We start from the raw sequence: 18,624 nt of genomic DNA, 5'->3' as shown, positions 1-18,624 counted from the left end.
AGTACCCAAGACATGTATCTCGACAGAACATAAAGTGATTGGGATTTATGCATCCAATGTCCTGCACTGTTGATTAGGTGAACCAAGGGTCACATGATATTCCTAGGGTATGGAAAAGACGAACAGCCAAGGTGCTCCCAGGGACAACTTCCAGACACCACTTCAGCCATTTACCTGTGCATAGGGAAGTGGAAAAGGTAAAGGCTCAGGCTTGGTGACCTGTCCCCTGAGTCAGCTTCCTGCAACATTGGTTGGTGATGCAGCTCCCCTATACGTCCATGATCCTGTCTCCATAACTTGTCCAATTGCAACTTCTTTTCTTTTTCTGTGTATGTCCCTAGACCCTGAGTACTCTCAGCCTCATCAGAATTGTGGCATGAACCTCAGATCACCTTGAGATAAAGAAGAAACATGGCTCTTACAATTGTTTCATTGATGAATGAGCCTGATACTGGGTGAACACGGGGAAGGCACACACATAGTCACATCTTACATTAGAGAGGGATCTATTGGTATCATCCTTGGAGCTACAGAGACCTGCGTCCTCTGGTCCTCAAGGGTGGGGGGACATTTCCCAGAAAGCAGGATAAAAAACAGTTCCTAGAGAAAGATTGGAATCAGCAGATACAGAAAGAAGGTGTCTGGCTCTTAATACTGGCCCTGAGAGATGGGCATGGGCCATGTTTTATTCTATAACCCACCATAAAAACTCAGACCACTCAGGTCTCTGAGTCAGACTTAGACCCTGGGCTGACATGGGTGGGGTCATTCACCTCGATCCTGCCCATAGTCTCTGGAAGTCGTACTTTGCTGGAAGACCTGGCTTATTCCTATGGAGACAGTGAGATCTGTATAAGAAGGTGTTATTCATGGAGCAACTGAATCATGTACAGTAAATGAGATGGTATTTTCACATGCAAAGGTCCTATGAAGGGAAGTTGACTGAAGACATGTCAACAGATGTCACCTGGAGTAGCCTTGGTACCAGGCAGGACAGGGGTGACTGCAGCATGCAGGGAGAGCACTGAGGGTTTTAATCTCACTTCCCCAAGATTCTAGAGGACATTGTCCATATAACAGCTGCCGTAGAAAATTTCACAAAAAGAGTCAGCTTCGTCCATGGGCTGAAACCCAGAGATGAGCACAAGTCCTGCATGGGCCAAGATGTCTTTGTAGCCAGAGATGCAGCTGTGGACCCTGGAGCCCTGGAGCTAATCTGATTCTGATTAATTATATAGGAGACTCCATGAAGAACTCCCTGGCTTCGGCTCTTATCAGATGATATAGAATTCCCCAATAGTGAAGTCACTTCTCTGGGTGTAGGTGAGTCCATCCGTGTTTTTTTTGTTTGTTTGTTTGTTTTTTGTTTGTTTTTGTTTTTGTTTTTGATTGTTTGTTTTCCAGAAATGCAGAGAGGGAGTGCACCTGGGTCAACACAGGCTGAGAGTGGTGACCTGCAAATACAGACACTCATAAGTGATGGGGCAGAGACAAGTGTAAAGTTTCTCAGTCTCCATGACAGAGGAGCGGACACCAGCTGTAGGGCAGTCTTGTGTCCCTTACGCCTGTGCCTACCTGTTCCATGAGAGAGAAAAACAATAAGGACTGCAGTCCTGGCCATGGTGACAGAGGTTCTAGTTCCCACAGTGGTTTGGGATGTCCAAGGTACCCTTTTCCCACCACCCTCTGACACAAGAGGGGTGTCCATTTCAATGGGTCCTTCCAGTGGCTGCTCTCCCTGAACCCTGGTGCTGAAACTCAGCTATCACCACACTGAGGAGGATAGGCATTGGCCTCCTCCCTGGGCCGATCTCCGGGAAGAAGCACATAGGTCTAGGAGCACATGGGTATCTGCTGATACACACATAGGTCCCTGCTCTGGGGCTGTGCCAGTACTGAGAGGACGTGGATGCTGCATCTTCTTCAGGGAACACAAGACCCAGTCTCCAGTCCCAGGCTTCATTGAGTGAAAGTTCCTTCTTGAGTCTCTGAGGAGGGACCACAGTCTAGTCCCACAGGACTCCATGCTAGTCACGTATGTGTGCTAGAGCACACATATCACAAGGCCCAAAATCCTGAGAGCCCAGCTGGTTTCTGCAACTCACCAGGTCCCTGTCTATACATACATAACCATGGTCTGATTTCAAGTACAGGTTTCTTCTGCAAACTGACAATTGAACATTCCTATGAATCCTTTCATATTTTTACATGGCATCATGTGAGGAAATATTTGCAACCTATTTATTTGATTTATCTGATTTATTTGATTTTTAAAAATGTTTCAAGACCTAAAATATAACCTCTCATTTGTTTTTCTGATACAGAAGGAAACATATTTCTAGGTGCAGAAAGTAAATGGAGATAAAGCACAGATAATCACGGAGAGTTCAAATATCTAGCATTTTGATGTTATGGTGGTGAGTGAAGTTCTTTTTTTTTTTTTTTTCATTTTCCATTATGTTCAGTTAGGCAACATGCAGTACATCATAAGGTTTTCTTGTAGTGTTCAACAATTCATTAGTTACATGTGACACCCAGTGCTCATCCCACTACAGGCCCTCACTATATCCATCTCTCAATCACCCCATCCTCCCACCCGCTCCCTTGTGTAAGTGAACACTTTCAATGGAATAGTAACCATACTAATATTAAATTATGGAATTTATTCCAAGAAATCACACATAGAAAATAAAGAAAAGATAGCATGTGCTTCATACTCTAAAGTAAGAATGACTGTATCTGAAAACACTTGTGTGAACATTTGTGTAAATGCTATAAAATTTCCTTCCTTGTGCAGTCACTGTGGAGCAGAAAGAACTAGAAAGGTGCTTGTGGATGTGACGGTGGATTTGGGAGCAACATACAATTTCTAGAGTAACAGGTGAAAGAGAAGCCACAAATTTGGAGTTCATTCCATTATTCAATAAAAAGGTGATTGAATGTTCATTTCTGAATTCTAAGAAAATGGTTTTTACTTAATGGTTTTTACTAAGTTTTCATGATAATTTTTTCACATTATTATCACCTGTGTTCAGGACTTAAATGACATCAGACATAAATATTCATATTAAATTCAATGATATCGGTGAATCAGCATTATTCCTGGAAAAATAGTTCATGTGTAATTATATGTATGAACTTTTGAGACAGAGAGGACCTAACACTTAAGCTGAAAGGAAACACTTAGAAAGAATAATGAACACATATGACAATGTATGTATTTGTTCTCATCCATCACTAAAGACGATAAAACCAATTAGAAGTGACAGAATAGTCATAAATACCATCTATGGATATTGCACCTAAGGAAGCTGGATATATTGTGCCTTTCATCAGGGATAAGCAGAGATGCCATAAGTTCCAAAAGGAACCCTGGGCACTAGAGGGAGCCCTGAAACAACACTGCAGGTTATCCCAGTCATTCTCATGTTTGGATCTGCATTACTGAATTACTGTCCCTGAAGATTGTTTAATGAGTAAGTAGAAACCAAGGCAGAATGAGGAAAGTGGGAAGCTGGATGAGGAGGAACCAGGAGCCCCTCACAACGAGAAGCACAGACAGCAGCTGTCCAGGTTTTCCATGCTGATGCTGCTTGATGGAAGCCAAGAGCTTTCCTTGTGTTGGGCTCTCAATCCCTGAAGGACATGCCCATGCACTCCTTGTGTCCTGGGTTAGTGTAACAGGGACTCCCAAGGCAATGTGTGCAGTGAGTGAGCCTCCCCCCAACTTTCTCAGAGAATGAGAGCTGAGGGCTCAGGGTCTCCCTCATTCATTGGTGCAGCTGACTTACTGTGCTTACTACTTAACTCACATCTGCTGTCCCTGCATATTCATGACCTCAAGGTCTTTTCACTAGTGTCCTCATAGAACACCTTAACTATGGATTGAGATTTGTGAAGGGCAGAGAAATCCTGGCCATGCTGAAGCCCCCAGACTCTGCTTGCAGAGGACAAGTATCTGAAAATCTGTCACTGCCATCTGCAGGTGTCATTGACCTTATTTCCATTTGCCTCCATAGGTCTGGTATCTTCATACATTTCTGTGTCTGTGTTTGACTGTCCATCGTTCCTGCTTGGACGTAGGCCAGGATGACAACTCATGGTGATGGAGGATGAAACTTGATATACTGGTGTGAGTCAATATTGAGTACTCATGTGGTTTCTGGGGACCCAATATGCAAAAAAGTCTCACTTCACTGGGGACAATGTCTTATTTCACTTGGTCAAATATGCAACACTCAATAGACTATTTTCCTAGTTGCCTCAGCCAGAGCCCTGTCCCTTCTGGACAAGCTCAGCAGTGACAATTGTTGGCCTCAGAACTCCCCTGACACCTGGACCATCCTGATTTCAGATGGATTTTTTTGATGGTACTGTCCAGGTGCATAGAATGAGTACGTCACCTACATGGTGATTGGGACAGAGACATTATTTTTTTTTCAGTTCATTAATGAACTCCTGAAAGCTAAACACAGAACCTAACTGTACAGTGATTATGTTACCAGATATTCAGGATTACCTGGCATTTGGACTTATTCAGCCCTGTGCCAGGACCATTATAATTCCATGACCAGCTTAAACTGTTCCTTAAGGTTAAGGTTTTATCTTCCCCCATAGTTCCTGCATATTAATAACTGGAACTGAATGGATTCCTTTTATATGGTGTCTCATTGTGTTGTTTCTCCTGTTGGTGTAAGGGTTCGCAGTTAGGTTACCCCAGGCCACATTCTACCATATGGGACATTTGATGATTGTATTGGTCATGATACTATAAAGTTGTTGGGAAAACTCTTTGAATCATTCTTACCTCTCTTGGTTTCCATTTGTCCTTTAAGCCTGGAAATTCCTTATTTTATTTTGCTTCCCTGATATATTTAACATATTTTACTGAATTTTATAATTGTTCTTAGTGAGACAATTGATATAAAAATATCATTGCTGTAGTGGAACTTCTTCTGAATTAGAAGTCCTCCTTCTACTTCTGTACTGATGAACCTCATGACCTGTTACCCAAAAGCAAAGGGTCTGATCAAATTTTTTTGTGAGCTCCATGGATCATCACTTAGAAAACAGAACTATCTAGAACTTTTCCTATAATAAAAAGTTTGTCTGATAATGGGATTTGGGTTTACTAAATCTAGACCTGGAATAATAGATTTATTTTACATCCTTCCAATGAAAGAACCCGAGATAGAAAAATATGTGAACTCTGGGATTAAACAGAGAGAAGTGATGAGCATGCCTGAGGGCCCTGTCCTCAAAAGTGGAAGGATCATCTCCTGCCCCAGAGTATGCCTATGATCCCCAGGGTATCATTGAAATAGAGAAACACAGGCTGGCTAGTTTCAGAGACAGTAAATGATCAGCAAATCCTGGAAAAGGACCAAGGGACATATAGGGAGCTTGGCAGAGGGGACTTGGGTCTCTCGGGTTACAGTCCCATATTATTGTTTTCCTAACCACTCCCACCCAACAAGTGTGGGGAATAATTTTGGTTCTGGAAACAAAATGAGTTTGCTTAGACTGGGACACAATAAGAAGAGAGTTATTTTCTTTCTTTTTTTTTAAGATTTTATTTATTTGAGAAAGAGAGAGAGAGAGAAAACATTATGGGAGGGGTGAAGAAGGAGAGGAAGAAGTAGAAACTCCCTGAGCAGAGAGCCTGTTGCTGAGTTTGATCACAGAGCTGCAGGATTATGACCTAAGCCTAATGCAGATGCTAAACAAACTGTATAATCTAGGCATCTTTTTTAATTAAAGATTTTATCTATTTATTTGACAGACAGAGAGGGCACAAAGTAGACAATGAGGCAGGCAGAGAGAGAGGGTCAAGCAGGCTCCCTACTGAGCAGAGAGCCCAATGTGGGGCTTTAACCCAGGACCCTGAGATCATGACCTGAGCTGAAGGCAGAGGCTCAACACACTGAGCCACCTAGGCGCCACCCCCACCCCCCCGATCTAGGCATCTTTTTTTTAAGATTTTTAAATTGTTTATTTGACAAACAGAGATTGCAAGTAGGCAGAGAGGCAGGCGGATAGATAGAGGAGGAGGAATCAGGCTCCCTGTTAAGCAGAAAGCCCAACGTGGGGTTCGATCCCAGGACCCTGGGATCCTGACATGAGCCAAAGGCAGAGGCTTTAATCCACTGAGCCACCCAGCCATCCCCATCTAGGCATCTTGAAAGTAAGTTATTTTCATTGAGCTCATAAGATAAACAGAATAAAGTATGTGGAGTTTTCTGGTTTCTGAAGCACAAGTGACACCAGAGAAGCAGAGCTGATGTTGGTCACAGACAAGGATGGGGGAAGATGGGTCAGAGCATCTGATTGGGGGCAGATGTGGAAGGGTAGCTCCTGGTGGCAGTGGGGCTGTGCTCACCTCTGTCATGGTGAGAGTCGTCTCATCCTCAGTCTGCAATCAGGGGTGATCAAAGAGATCATGTTGATAAATCAGAAACAGGAACATTTGCTGTGACTCCTGAAGACACATCACTGCTGGACTAGCTCACAGACATAGGGGCTTTGCCAGGGAGACCTTGTTACCCGCCATCATGGTAATCTTCAATGTTTCTGCTGTACTCTGTGTGACAAAGGTGAACTCCTTATTGGACCCCATTGAGAGCTTCAGAGGGCATGATGCTTCATATTGTTGGGGGGTTTTGATACTCCATAATGCTGGCTGACACCCTGAGGGCTTAAAAGCTCCTACAGAGTAGAAAAGGAGAAGAGAACACACATCACTTCCCATGGGCTTTGGAAACCCACCTATGGGAGTTCATGTGGGTTGAGTGGTGTCACCTGTGGGAAGTCATTTTGGCACTCAGGGGTTTCCTAGAAATGCTGGATTCTCCCCCTCTCTCCTTCCCCAGATCTGAATATATTTTTGCCAGCCTCATTTAACAGATGTTCTTCATGCCTGACCCCCATATCCTTGACATGACAGTGAAAGACACAGATTCCACATCAGTGATCCAGGTCAACTCTGGTCCTTGTCTTCTCCCAGGAATGCATTGGCCATCTTCCTGCCTCATATCAGGAGCACAGTGCATGTCAGCCAGCCCCTCAGATGGGGAAGGGAAGGAAGCTCTCTCAGTAACATCAGGAGAAGAAGCCGTGTGTATAGGACTGTCCACCTGCTGGGATCAGGCACGTCTTCTGAACAAGGAAGCTAGTAGAGTTCTTTGCTTCTTTTACTGGTATAAGTTCAGTTTTGCTGTGATTTAGCTTGTTTCTCCTCCTCCTCCTCCTCCTCCTCCTCCTCCTCCTCCTTCTCCTCCTTCTCATTCTTCTTCTTCCTATTCTTCTACATTTTGCCTAAGTCTAAAGATTCATTGATGGAAAATTGACAGAGGATTCCAGGGCCTTGAAGAAGCTTCTGGGCAGGATCTTGTGGTTGTTTCCACAGCTACTCCCTCCACACCCTCTTGGGTCCCTTTCAGACCAGGTCAGTGCTTTTGTTCTACTTACCATTATGCCAGTGTCACTGTGAGAAGCACCAGTATTTCTAACAACACAGTAATAGTCAGCCTTGTCCTCAGACTGCAGACCAGAGATGATCAGAAGCCCTGAATTGGCCGTGGCATCTTTGGAGCCAGAGAAGCAGCTGGGAACCCTAGGACCCTGATGTTTTTCTGAGACTAAGTAGAAGCTCAGGAGATGTTGGGGAGGTTTTCCTGGCATTTGTTGGTACCAGCCTATGACATATCTCCCAACACTGAACCCACTGCTCAGGGTCTCGGTGAATCTGCCTCTTATTCCCAGAGATTTCAAGAGGGATGGTGGCTGGGTTAGTGAAGACTGTGAAAGGGAACCTGCAAACACAGAAACTCATGGGTTATGGGGTGTTAACATTGAGGGTTTCTCAGTCTTAAGGGCTGATAATACCTGGGAAGATCCCAAGACAACAGATGATTTCCCTATGTGAGCAGAGAGAAAGGAAATGAGAAAAGGGGCCCAGGTTATGGGGACACAGCCCTTGGTACCCATAGAGAAGGCAGCCTGTCTCAGACTTGCCTTATCCTCTGTACTTTCCCCATATAAAGGAGGGTATTCTTTATGCAAAAGTGTACCCATTTCCAGACTCTGACAGTCCCCAGCTGACCACTGACTTAGTAACTTGAGAGGGGACTTGAGGACAGAAGAGGCTAAGGTCAGGACCTGCTCTGAATGGAAGCCAAGAGGGGGGTGGTGGAAGGAGCAGCTGTGGGAAGCACCATGTTTGGTATGATTGAAAGAATATGGATACACATTTGTGATTTGAGAGGTTTATAACATAGAGGGTGAAGTCATGAGAAATAAACACTCCTGTGAGAATGAGAATGTTTACAAAGCACAAATCATATGAAAGATGGAGATGACCCCTCCCCTGGTAACATATTGGGATCTTGTCCTCTGAGGGTACTTTAAAGTGTGTCTCAGGAGAGGAGTGACCATGTTCTCCACATGGGCTCATAGAATAGAAAATCAAAACAGATTGTGAAGATGCTCAAACCATGATGGGACACAACAATTTCACAGAGTTGGGGAAACCATCTGGTGAGGGCATGCACAGGGACCCAATGCTGAGGACTTGGGCCACAACTTCAGCAGACGTTACCTTCCCAGCTGCCATCACATCGTGGAACCCAAGGACAGGCTTACAGTGCCCCTGTTGCCCCAGTCCTGGGTGCCCTAACTGAGTTGAGGGGATGGGAGACCAGAATAGAACTCTCCCTGCTTCCAGCCCTTTGTGTCCTCTGCCCACTTCCCATAGAGAATGTGCCACATTTGGGCCTTCCTTAGGCTGGAACCTCATGGCCATACTCAGAATTTCCCAATGTGCCTCCTCACTGAGGACTGTCTCCAGCTGTCTCCACAGCTCTTGTGCTTCTCTACTAACAGGCACAGATGTGGTGAGGTGTCAGAACCCATCTTTAGTGAAAAGAGAAAATGGACAAAGGCCCCAATGCATCTTCCCCCAAGACTCTGAGTCATATTCAAGAATGTTGGTCTGTCTCTGACTTTATGTGTCTCTCCATCTCTGTCTCCCATTCCCAGCTCCTCCCTGTCTGTTGAGACTCTGCCCACACTTCTGGTGGGGAGGACACAGGCTCATTCTTTCTTGACCCATGATCTTGGTCTGCAGTTTCCAAATGTGCTATCTAATTTCCAGGTCTTAGCAGTAATAAAACTTTATTTTCCAAAATTCCTATGGTTGTAGCTGAAGGATAACTTGCAGTCATAATACGATCCACAAGGGTGGGCCCAGCCACCACATAGGTTATGGAGAGGCTGAAAGCTGCACAAAACATGAACTTTGGTTCCTGAAGGGGTAATTTGTCTCCTAGTATATGCAATCCTTAGCTTCATTGTTCAATTCAGGCACATCTCAGGAACATCAAAATTATTTATCACTCACTGCATCAGACACAGTCCATCAACTGGAGAAAGATGCTCAAGCACAGTTTCTTTTATCCCTGGACATACAATTTCCCTTCTTTTTCAAAATCCTTTGGGTCATGATCCCTTTACCCCACCCTGTCATTTAGGAGGCTCCCTACTGTCATAGAGGAGCGAATGGGATGATGTCACACTGTTCACTCCATCACGGATTCCAGGCTTCCTAGATGACTTTGTGTGCATGCACTAATATGTCGCCACTGAGTTGCAGATTTTACTGGCTGTGAAAACAGAGCAGTGTGATGTGGCCACCATAACAGCATCCTGTGGCCACTACAACAGCAACAAAAGAGTGAACCCACCATGAATACCATGAATACTGTTCATCCTCCTGCATATTCATCCTCCTGCTCCTTCTTCCACCTCGTCTCCATTAATGACCTTTTAAGCACCTCTAGATTTGTGCCTCTTGTAAAATGTATTTAAATTATATTAAATATAGCACTTTAAATATTCTTTTTTCTAAAGAAATATGTATTTAAAATGCATGTATACTACTATGACTTCACAGGTCATTCATTTTACTTATTTCTTGTCTGAGCTTTTTTGTGTTTTACTTTCTAATTTTTAATTTAAATTCTAGTTAAAATATATGGTAAAATTGGTTTCAGATCTAGAATTTAATGACTTGTCACTAACATGTAACACCCTCTGCTTATCACAGGTGCCCTCCTTAACAGCCATCACACATTTAGCCCACACCCCACCCACCTCTTCCATCAACCCAGCGTTAATTCTCAATATTTAAGAGACTCTTATGGGTTGCTTCCCCCTCTCTATTTTTTTTATTCCTTCCCATATAATCCCCTGTTTAGTTTCTTAAATTCCACTTATCAGGGAAATCATACAGAAATTGTCTTTCTCTAACTTATTTTTCTTAGCCAGTCACCTGAGCAGAGAGTGGGGAGGGTGATGAATAGATGGTTCCTGGCCATGGTGGATATACCCTGGCTCTAATTCTGAGGTCACAAGTGAGAGTACTATGCAAAGTCTTTCTTATCCTCTCACTTTCTGGAAGAGCAGAGAGGAATCCTTCATGCAAATCATTCCCTCCCCTGGGGCCCCTTTTCATGAATTTGGGGACAGTGCAGTGTGGGGAAGGGCTGGGGAACCTTTCTTGGGCCCCAGTGAGCACAGAACAGAGGGCAAAAGGCAAGGTTCCAGGCCTGGGTGCCCAGGTGATTCCTCACCCCACCTCCCAAAACCACAGGGACAAGCCCATAGAACCCCCTTCTGCCTCAGAGCCCAGACTCACCACTGACTTGGAGGGATATCCTGGAGTTGCGTAGAGTGAGGAACACTCCGGACTTCAGCCTGCCTGGCTCACCACCCACCTCCACATATGGTCATGGGTTTCTCATTCCCCGAGGGCCCCTCTATGTGCTGCAGGTGCCACACCCAAGTCCTTGTTTCAGAGACATGTCCTCCTCAACATGAATCACCCTCTGCTCCTTCTGCTACTTATATAGTTATGTTTTGGGGGCCAGAGATGAGTGGACCCCAGGAAGGATATATCCTACACACAGTGAGACAGGTAAAGGGCATAGTCCCTTTATAGCATCTTTGGCAGTGGGGGGGGGCTGCTTTAGGAGAAAGCCAACCTCTCTGTCTCATATCAGGACACTTCCAACCTAGCTGATGAACCCGCATAACCTTCTATTCTGTTCTTTTTGGCTCAGAGTTCATTAATAAGAGTGTGCAGGGAGTTCTTTAAGGAGAGACCAGAATTATAAAAAAAAGTGACTTCTGCCTCAGGATTTCATAGCAGGGCTGGAGCTTTCCCCTTTCCCCACAAGCACCACTGAGAGATCTGTGAACAGAGATGGTACCAGTATATGGTATAGCTGCCAACAATGAAGCCACTGCTCAAGGTGCAGGTGAGTCTGGCTGTTGTTTCCAGAGATGCAGAGAGTGAGGGTGGCTGGGTCAGCACAGGCTGGGACAAAGATCCTGCAAATACAGACACTCATGGGTGATGGATTATAAGTGGGAAAAACAAAACAAACAAACAAACAAACAAACACAGAAACCAAAAGCCTCAGGGGGAAACAAGATGGCTGGGAAGTAGGAGGAGGCGCCCTTTCAACCTGTACCCTAAAGTGAGCTGATTACCTTCCAAAGAACTCCGATCATCCACGAAATCAGCCTGAGATCAGAATTATACACGTCTGAATCTCTACAAGAGCAGAAGTCGCTAATGGGCAGGTAAAGAGGAGTGGGAACGTCGGACTGATATGGGAAGATAAACAAAATGGGGAGGGAGCCATCAGAGGCAACCCACTGGAAAGTAATATCCCAATAGGAGAGTGCCCTGCTTCTGGGGACTAGCATTAACTCGGAGTCTTGTAGAAAGCACTCAAAAAGAGCAAAGGATTATGGAGGGAAATTGTGGGAATTGGGGCTTAAGTCCCCAGACCCAGGACAGCCACCCCTGGCGCAGAGCCAGAGAGAGTGCAGTGGAGAAACCATGTCTGGTCCCTGAGCCATCAGCGCACCTGAGAGCGCCTGGGGTCTGGCTCCTGTGAGGAGCTAGGAGCCTCACCAGCCCACAGAAACACAGCCTTTTTGCAGTCCCCATGAGAGTGCCTTGCCCTGCTGTCAGAGTCTGAGTCTCGCCCCCCGCCCTCCCCTGAGAGAGGTGCGCACAGGCACCAGTGCTCTCGGACCAGAAAGACCAGGGACACCCAGCCTGGGCCAGTGGGAAAATCTCAGTGTGCTATGGCTGCTTGGAACCTCTCTGGCAGTCTGGAGCTTCCCAGACAGCCGCCACTGCCATGGTTTTGGGTAAAAGCAAAAGATCCTGCGTCCCCCGGGACCGAGACTTGCAACCTGCTCTGCCAGAATCCAAGGGGGAACTTATTTGGGACCCACAGCCAGACTGAGGCTTCTCTCTGAGAGGGAGGTCAGCGTGCAGGTTGCTATCCTCTAACCCTACAAAAACCATCAAAAGCGGTCAAGGCGAGAGAAAAAAAAAAGCGAACAAACATAAAAATCTCCAGAGAACAAAAGCCTGAAAAAAACGGTTTCCCCAGAGCCCACCCCCTTGAAGGGGGTGGGAGGACTTAACTCAGAGAACATCATTGACTGAAAACACACCTGGCCAGGCCCCTCGCCCAGAAAACAAACCAGGAAAGAAAAAAAAAAAAAAAGACCACAAGAGAACAATCACCACTACTTCATAGGACAACTTTTATTTTTAACCAGTTCCCACTATTCTGGCTCATTTTTCTTTAATATAGGTAATTGTTTAACCTATTTACCATCACAGTGAGATGTCCAGTACATCAAATTCCATAATAACCTTCTAACCTGAACTTTTTGATACATACACCTGTGTTTTTCTTTTGCATTTCTATTTATTAAATTACTTTTTTTTTAAATTTTAGTTTAGTTTAGTCTAGTTTATTCCTTTTTTATTTTTATTTTCTAATATTCATATAGAGTTAAATTTCAAAGTAATCCCCTTTCCCCAATCAATGCTTCCCCTATAGGTAAACCAATTTTTAATCCCCCTTTATCTTAGGAAAGTTGATCCTTTAACAAAGAAATCAAGATACATCCAGGAAAAATCAAAACAACCTTCCTCGCCCACACTGAGAATTTATAACCACTCTCCCATATTTTTCTTCCGCCAGTGTTTCTGTGTTATTGTGTTTGTCCTGACAGTATAGAAATCTTACGCTTGGGGCTCTTTTTGACGAAGTTCTTCCTTTATTTGCATATATATATATATATATGCAAATATATATATGCAAATATATATATGTATATACATATATAATTATATATATATACTACATATATTTTTTTCTCTTGTCATATACTTTTATCAGTCTTTTTGTATGTCTATTTTTGTTTGTATACTTCATAATCTTACCTTGGAGCCCATTTGGGCTGAACCTTCTCTTTTATCTTCCCTTTCTTTCCTGTCTCTCTCTCTCTCTTTTCTTTTTTTTTTCTTTTCTTTTTTCTCTCACTTGAGTGGGGAATCCTGATTGCTCAGAAGTGTTCCAGGGTGCACCTTGACTGCACCATGGTCAATATATCCAGCTACATCCGTTCAGTAATCTCTCACCAAAATGACTAGGATGAGGAATGCCCAACAGAAGAACAATATAAATGATGGGCCTTCTGTAACAGAGCTAATGGCTATCAACATAGACAATATATCTGAAAGAGAATTCAGGCTAACAATTATCCAGGCAATAGCTAGGTTGGAGAAAGTCATGGATGGCCAAACAGAATTGATTAGGGCTGAACTGAAAGCGACCAGAGAGGATGTTCACAATGTTAGGGCAGAGCTGAAAGCTACCAGGGATGAGGTTCACAATCCTCTCAATGAGTTCCAATCTAATCTAAATTCTCTCAAAGCTAGGGTAACTGAGACAGAAGATAGAATTAGTGATCTGGAGGACAAACAGATAGAGAGAAAGGATCAGGAGGAAGCCTGGAAAAAAAAGCTTAGAAGCCACAAAAACATAATCAGGCAAATAAATGATGCCGTGAAAAGTTCCAACTTCAGAATTATTGGAATCCCTGAAGGGGAGGAGAAAGAAAGAAGCTTAGAAGATATAGTGGAACAAGTTCTTCATGAAAATTTTCCCAATCTCGCAAATGGAACCAGCATTCATGTACTAGAGGCCGAACGGTGTCCACCCAAGATTATAGATTCCAAAACACCATCAAGGCACCTGATAGTCAAATTGAGGAATCATAATTGTAGATATAATCTCTTGAAAGCCACTAGGACAAAGAGGTTCCTTACTTACAGAGGAAAGCCCATCAGAATAAGCCAGACCTGTCCACAGAGACCTGGCAAGCCAGAAAGGGCTGGCAAGATATATTCAGGGCATTAAATGAGAAGAACATGCAGCCAAGAATACTTTATCCAGCAAGACTGGCATTCAAAATGGATGGAGAGATAAAGAGTTTCCAAGACCGGCAAGGCTTACAAGACTATGCAACCACCAATCTGACACTGCTGAAAATATTAAGGGGGGGTTCTATAAAAAAGGAAAAATCCTAAGAATAGCATTGAACAGAAATATAGAGACAATCTACAGAAAGAAAGACTTCAAAGGTAACACGATGTCAATAAAAATGTATCTATCAATAATCACTCTCAATGTGAATGGCCTAAATGCACCCATAAAACGGCACAGGGTTGCAGATTGGATAAAACAACAGGACCCATCCATATGTTGTCTACAAGAGACCCATTTTGAACCTAAAGATACACCCAGACTGAAAGTGAAGGGATGGAGAAACATCTTTCATACCAATGGGCTCCAAAAGAAAGCCAGGGTAGTGATTCTCATATCAGACAATTTAGATTTTAAACTAAAGTCTGTAGTCAGAGATACAGAAGGACACTACATCATTCTTAAAGGGACTATCCACCAAGATGATCTAACAATTGTAAATATCTATGCCCCCAATATGGGAGCAGCCATTTACATAAGAAAGCTGTTAATCAAGATAAAGAGTCATATTGATATGAGTACATTAATAATAGGGGATCTTAAAGCGCCTCTCTCAGAATTAGACAGATCATCGAAGCAGAAAATCAAGAAAGAAACAAGAGCATTGAATGACACATTGGACCAGATGGACCTCATAGATATATACAGAACATTCCACCCTAAAAAAAAAACAGAATACTCATTCTTCTCAAGTGCACATGGAACCTTCCCCAGAATAGACAACATACTGGGTCACAAATCAGGACTCAAACGATACCAAAAGACTGAGATTGTTCCGTGCACATTCTAAGATCACAATGCTTTGAAACTGGAGCTCAATCACAAGGAAAAGTTTGGAAGAAACTCAAACACCTGGAAGCTAAAGGCCACCTTGTTTAAGAATGCTTGGATCAACCAGGAGATCAAAAAGGAACTGAAACAATTTATGAAAACCAATGAGAATGAAGACACTTCGGTCCAAAACCTATGGGATACTGCAAAGGCGGTCCTAAGGGGGAAATACATAGCCATCCAAGACTCCCTCAAAAAAATTGAAAAATCCAGAAAACTCCAGCTGTCTCTACACCTTAAAGAACTGGAGAATCAACAACAAATCAAACCAACTCCACACATAAGAAGGGAAATAATCAAGATTAGAGCAGAGATCAATGAGGTAGAAACCAGAGATATAGTAGAACGTATCAATGAAACTAGAAGCTCGTTTTTTGAAAGAATCAATAAGATTGATAAACCACTGGCCACACTAATCCAAAAGAGAAGAGAGACAGCCTAAATTAATAAAATTATGAATGAAAAAGGAGAGATCACAACTAACACCAAGGAAGTAGAAACAATCATCAGAAGTTATTATCAACAGTTATATGCCAATAAGCTAAGCAACCTAGATGAAATGGATGCATTCCTGGAAAACTAAAAACTCCCAAAATTGAACCAGGAAGACATTGACAACCTGAATAGACCGATATCTAGTAACGAGATTGAAGCAGTGATCAAAAACCTCCCAAAAAACAAGAGCCCAGGACCTGACGGATTCCCTGTGGAATTCTACCAAACTTTCAAAGAAGAAATAACACCTATTCTCCTGAAGCTGTTTCAAAAAATTGAAGCAGAAGGAAAACTTCCAGACTCTTTCTATGAAGACAACATTACCCTGATCCCCAAACCAGGCAAAGACCCTACCACAAAGGAGAATTTCAGACCAATATCACTGATGAATATGGATGCTAAGATTCTCAACAAGATCCTAGCAAACAGGATCCAACAGCACATTAAAAAGATTATCCACCATGACCAGGTGGGATTCATACCTTGGCTACAAGGATGGTTCAACATTTGCAAATCAATTAATGTGATAGAACAAATTAATAAGAGAAGAGAGAAGGACCACCAGGTCATCCCAATTGATGCAGAATAAACACTGGACAAAATCCAGCATCTGTTCCTGATTAAAGTGTTTCAAAGTATAGGGATAGAGGGAACATCCCTGAACTTCATAAAATCTATCTATGAAAGACCCACAGCAATTATCATCCTCAATGGGAAAAAGCTTGCAGCCTTCCCGTGGAGATCAGGAACACAACAAGGATGCCCACTCTTACCACACTTGTTCAACATAGTATTAGAAGTCCTAGCAGCAGCAATCAGACAACAAAGAGAAATAAAAGGTATCCAAATTGGCCATGAAGAAGTCAAACTCTCTCTCTTCACAGATGACATGATTCTTTATATAGAAAACCCAAAAGACTCCACCCCCAAACTACTAGAACTCATACAGCAATTCAGCAATGTGGCAGGATACAAAGTCAATGTGGCTTTCTTATACACTAACAATGAAAATACAGAAAGGGAAATTAGAGAATCGATTCCATTTACTCTAGCACCAATAACCATAAGATACCTGGGAATAAACCTAACCAAAGAGGTAAAGGATCTGTACTTGAGGAAAAACAGAACACTCATGAAGGAAATTGAAGAAGATACAAAAAGTTGGAAGACAATTCCATGATCTTGGATTGGAAGAATAATCATTGTTAAAATGTCTATACTGCCTAGAGCAATCTATACTTTTAATGCCATTCTGATCAAAATTCCACCAGTATTTTTCAAAGAGCTAGAGCAAATAATCCAAAAATTTGTACGGAATCAAAAGAGACCATGAATCACTAAGGAAATGTTGAAAAAGAAAAATAAAACTGAGGGCATCACGTTACCTGATTTCAAGCTTTACTACAAAGTTGTGATCACCAAGACAGCATGGTACCGGCATAAAAACAGACACATAGACCAGTGGAATAGGGTAGAGAGCCCAGATATGGACCCTCAACTCTACGGTCAAATAATCTTCAACAAAACAGGAAAAAATATACAGTGGAAAAAAGACAATCTCTTCAATAAATGGTGCTGGGAAAACTGGACAGCTATATGTAGAAGAATGAAACTCGACCATTCTCTTACACTGTACACAAAGATAAACACAAAATGGATAAAAGACCTCAACATGAGACAGAAATCCATCAGAATTCTAGAGGAGAATATAGGCAGTAACCTCTTCCATATCAGCCACAAGAACTTCTTTCAAGATATGTCTCCAAAGCCAAAGGAAGCAAAAGCATAAACGAACTTTTGGGACTTCATCAAGATCAAAAGCTTCTGCACAGCAAAGGAACCAGTCAACAAAACAGAGAGGCAACCCACAGAATGGGAGAAGATATTTGCAAATGACAGTACAGACAAAAGGTTGATATCCAGGATCAATAAAGAACTCCTCAAACTCAACACACGCAAAACAGACAATCATTTTAAAAAATGGGCAGAAGGGGCACCTGGGTTTCTCAGTGGGTTAAAGCCTCTGACTTCTGCTCAGGTCATGGTCTCAGGGTCCTGGGATCGAGCCCTGCATCTGGTTCTCTCTGCTCATCAGGGAGCCTGCTTCCCCCTCTCTCTCTGCCTGCCTCTCTACTTGTGATCTCTCTCTGTCAAATAATTAAATAAAATCTTTAAAAAAATGGGGCAGAAGATATGAACAGACACTTCTCCAATGAAGACATACAAATGGCTATCAGACACATGAAAAAATGTTCATCATCCCTAGCCATCAGGGAGATCCAAATTAAAACCACATTTAGATATCACCTTACACCAGTTAGAATGGCTGAAATTAGCAAGACAGGAAACAACATGTGTTGGAGTGGATGTGGAAAAAGGGGAACCCTCTTACACTGTTGGTGGGAATGCAAGTTGGTGCAGCCACTTTGGAGAACAGTGTGGAGATTTCTCTAGAAATTAAAAAAAGAGCTGCTCTATGACCCTGCCATTGCACTACTGGGTATTTACCCCAAAGATACAGATGTAGTGAAAAGAAGGGCCATCTTTACCCCAATGTTTATGCAAGCAATGGCTACGGTCCCCAAACTGTGGAAAGAACCAAGATGCCCTTCAACAGACAAATGGATAAGGAAGATGTGGTCCATATACACTATGGAGTATTATGCCTCCATCAGAAAGGATGAATACCCAACTTTTGTAGCAACATGGACGGGACTGGAAGAGATTATGCTGAGTGAAATAAGTCAAGCAGAGAGAGTCAGTTATCATATGGTTTCAATTATTTGTGGAGCAAAACAAATAGCATGGAGGACAAGGGGAGTTAGAGAGGAGAAGGGAGTTGAGGGAAATTGGAAGGGGAGGTGAACCATGAGAGACT

At 43.0% G+C, this 18,624-nt stretch overlaps 1 protein-coding gene across 1 annotated transcript in view; it reads right to left on the bottom strand.

Annotated features, from left to right (window-relative positions):
* Positions 1 to 6,624: 6,624 nt before the first annotated feature.
* LOC116882715 (immunoglobulin lambda-1 light chain-like) overlaps positions 6,625 to 18,624 on the bottom strand; it is a 16,141-nt gene continuing 4,141 nt past the window's right edge. Inside the window, exons 3-4 of the mRNA XM_032883243.1 lie at positions 7,468 to 7,797; positions 6,625 to 6,705 (exon numbers count right to left, since the gene is read on the bottom strand). Coding sequence (XP_032739134.1) covers positions 6,625 to 6,705; positions 7,468 to 7,797 — 411 coding nt within the window. The remainder of the gene's footprint in view (positions 6,706 to 7,467; positions 7,798 to 18,624) is intronic.

This window comes from Lontra canadensis, unplaced genomic scaffold, assembly GCF_010015895.1.
Source record: "Lontra canadensis isolate GAN:19392208 unplaced genomic scaffold, GSC_riverotter_1.0 scaffold87, whole genome shotgun sequence".
NCBI classification, from domain to species: domain Eukaryota; kingdom Metazoa; phylum Chordata; class Mammalia; order Carnivora; family Mustelidae; genus Lontra; species Lontra canadensis.
The sequence above is the reverse complement of the archived record's forward strand: the minus strand, read 5'-3'. Positions and strand labels throughout refer to the sequence as shown.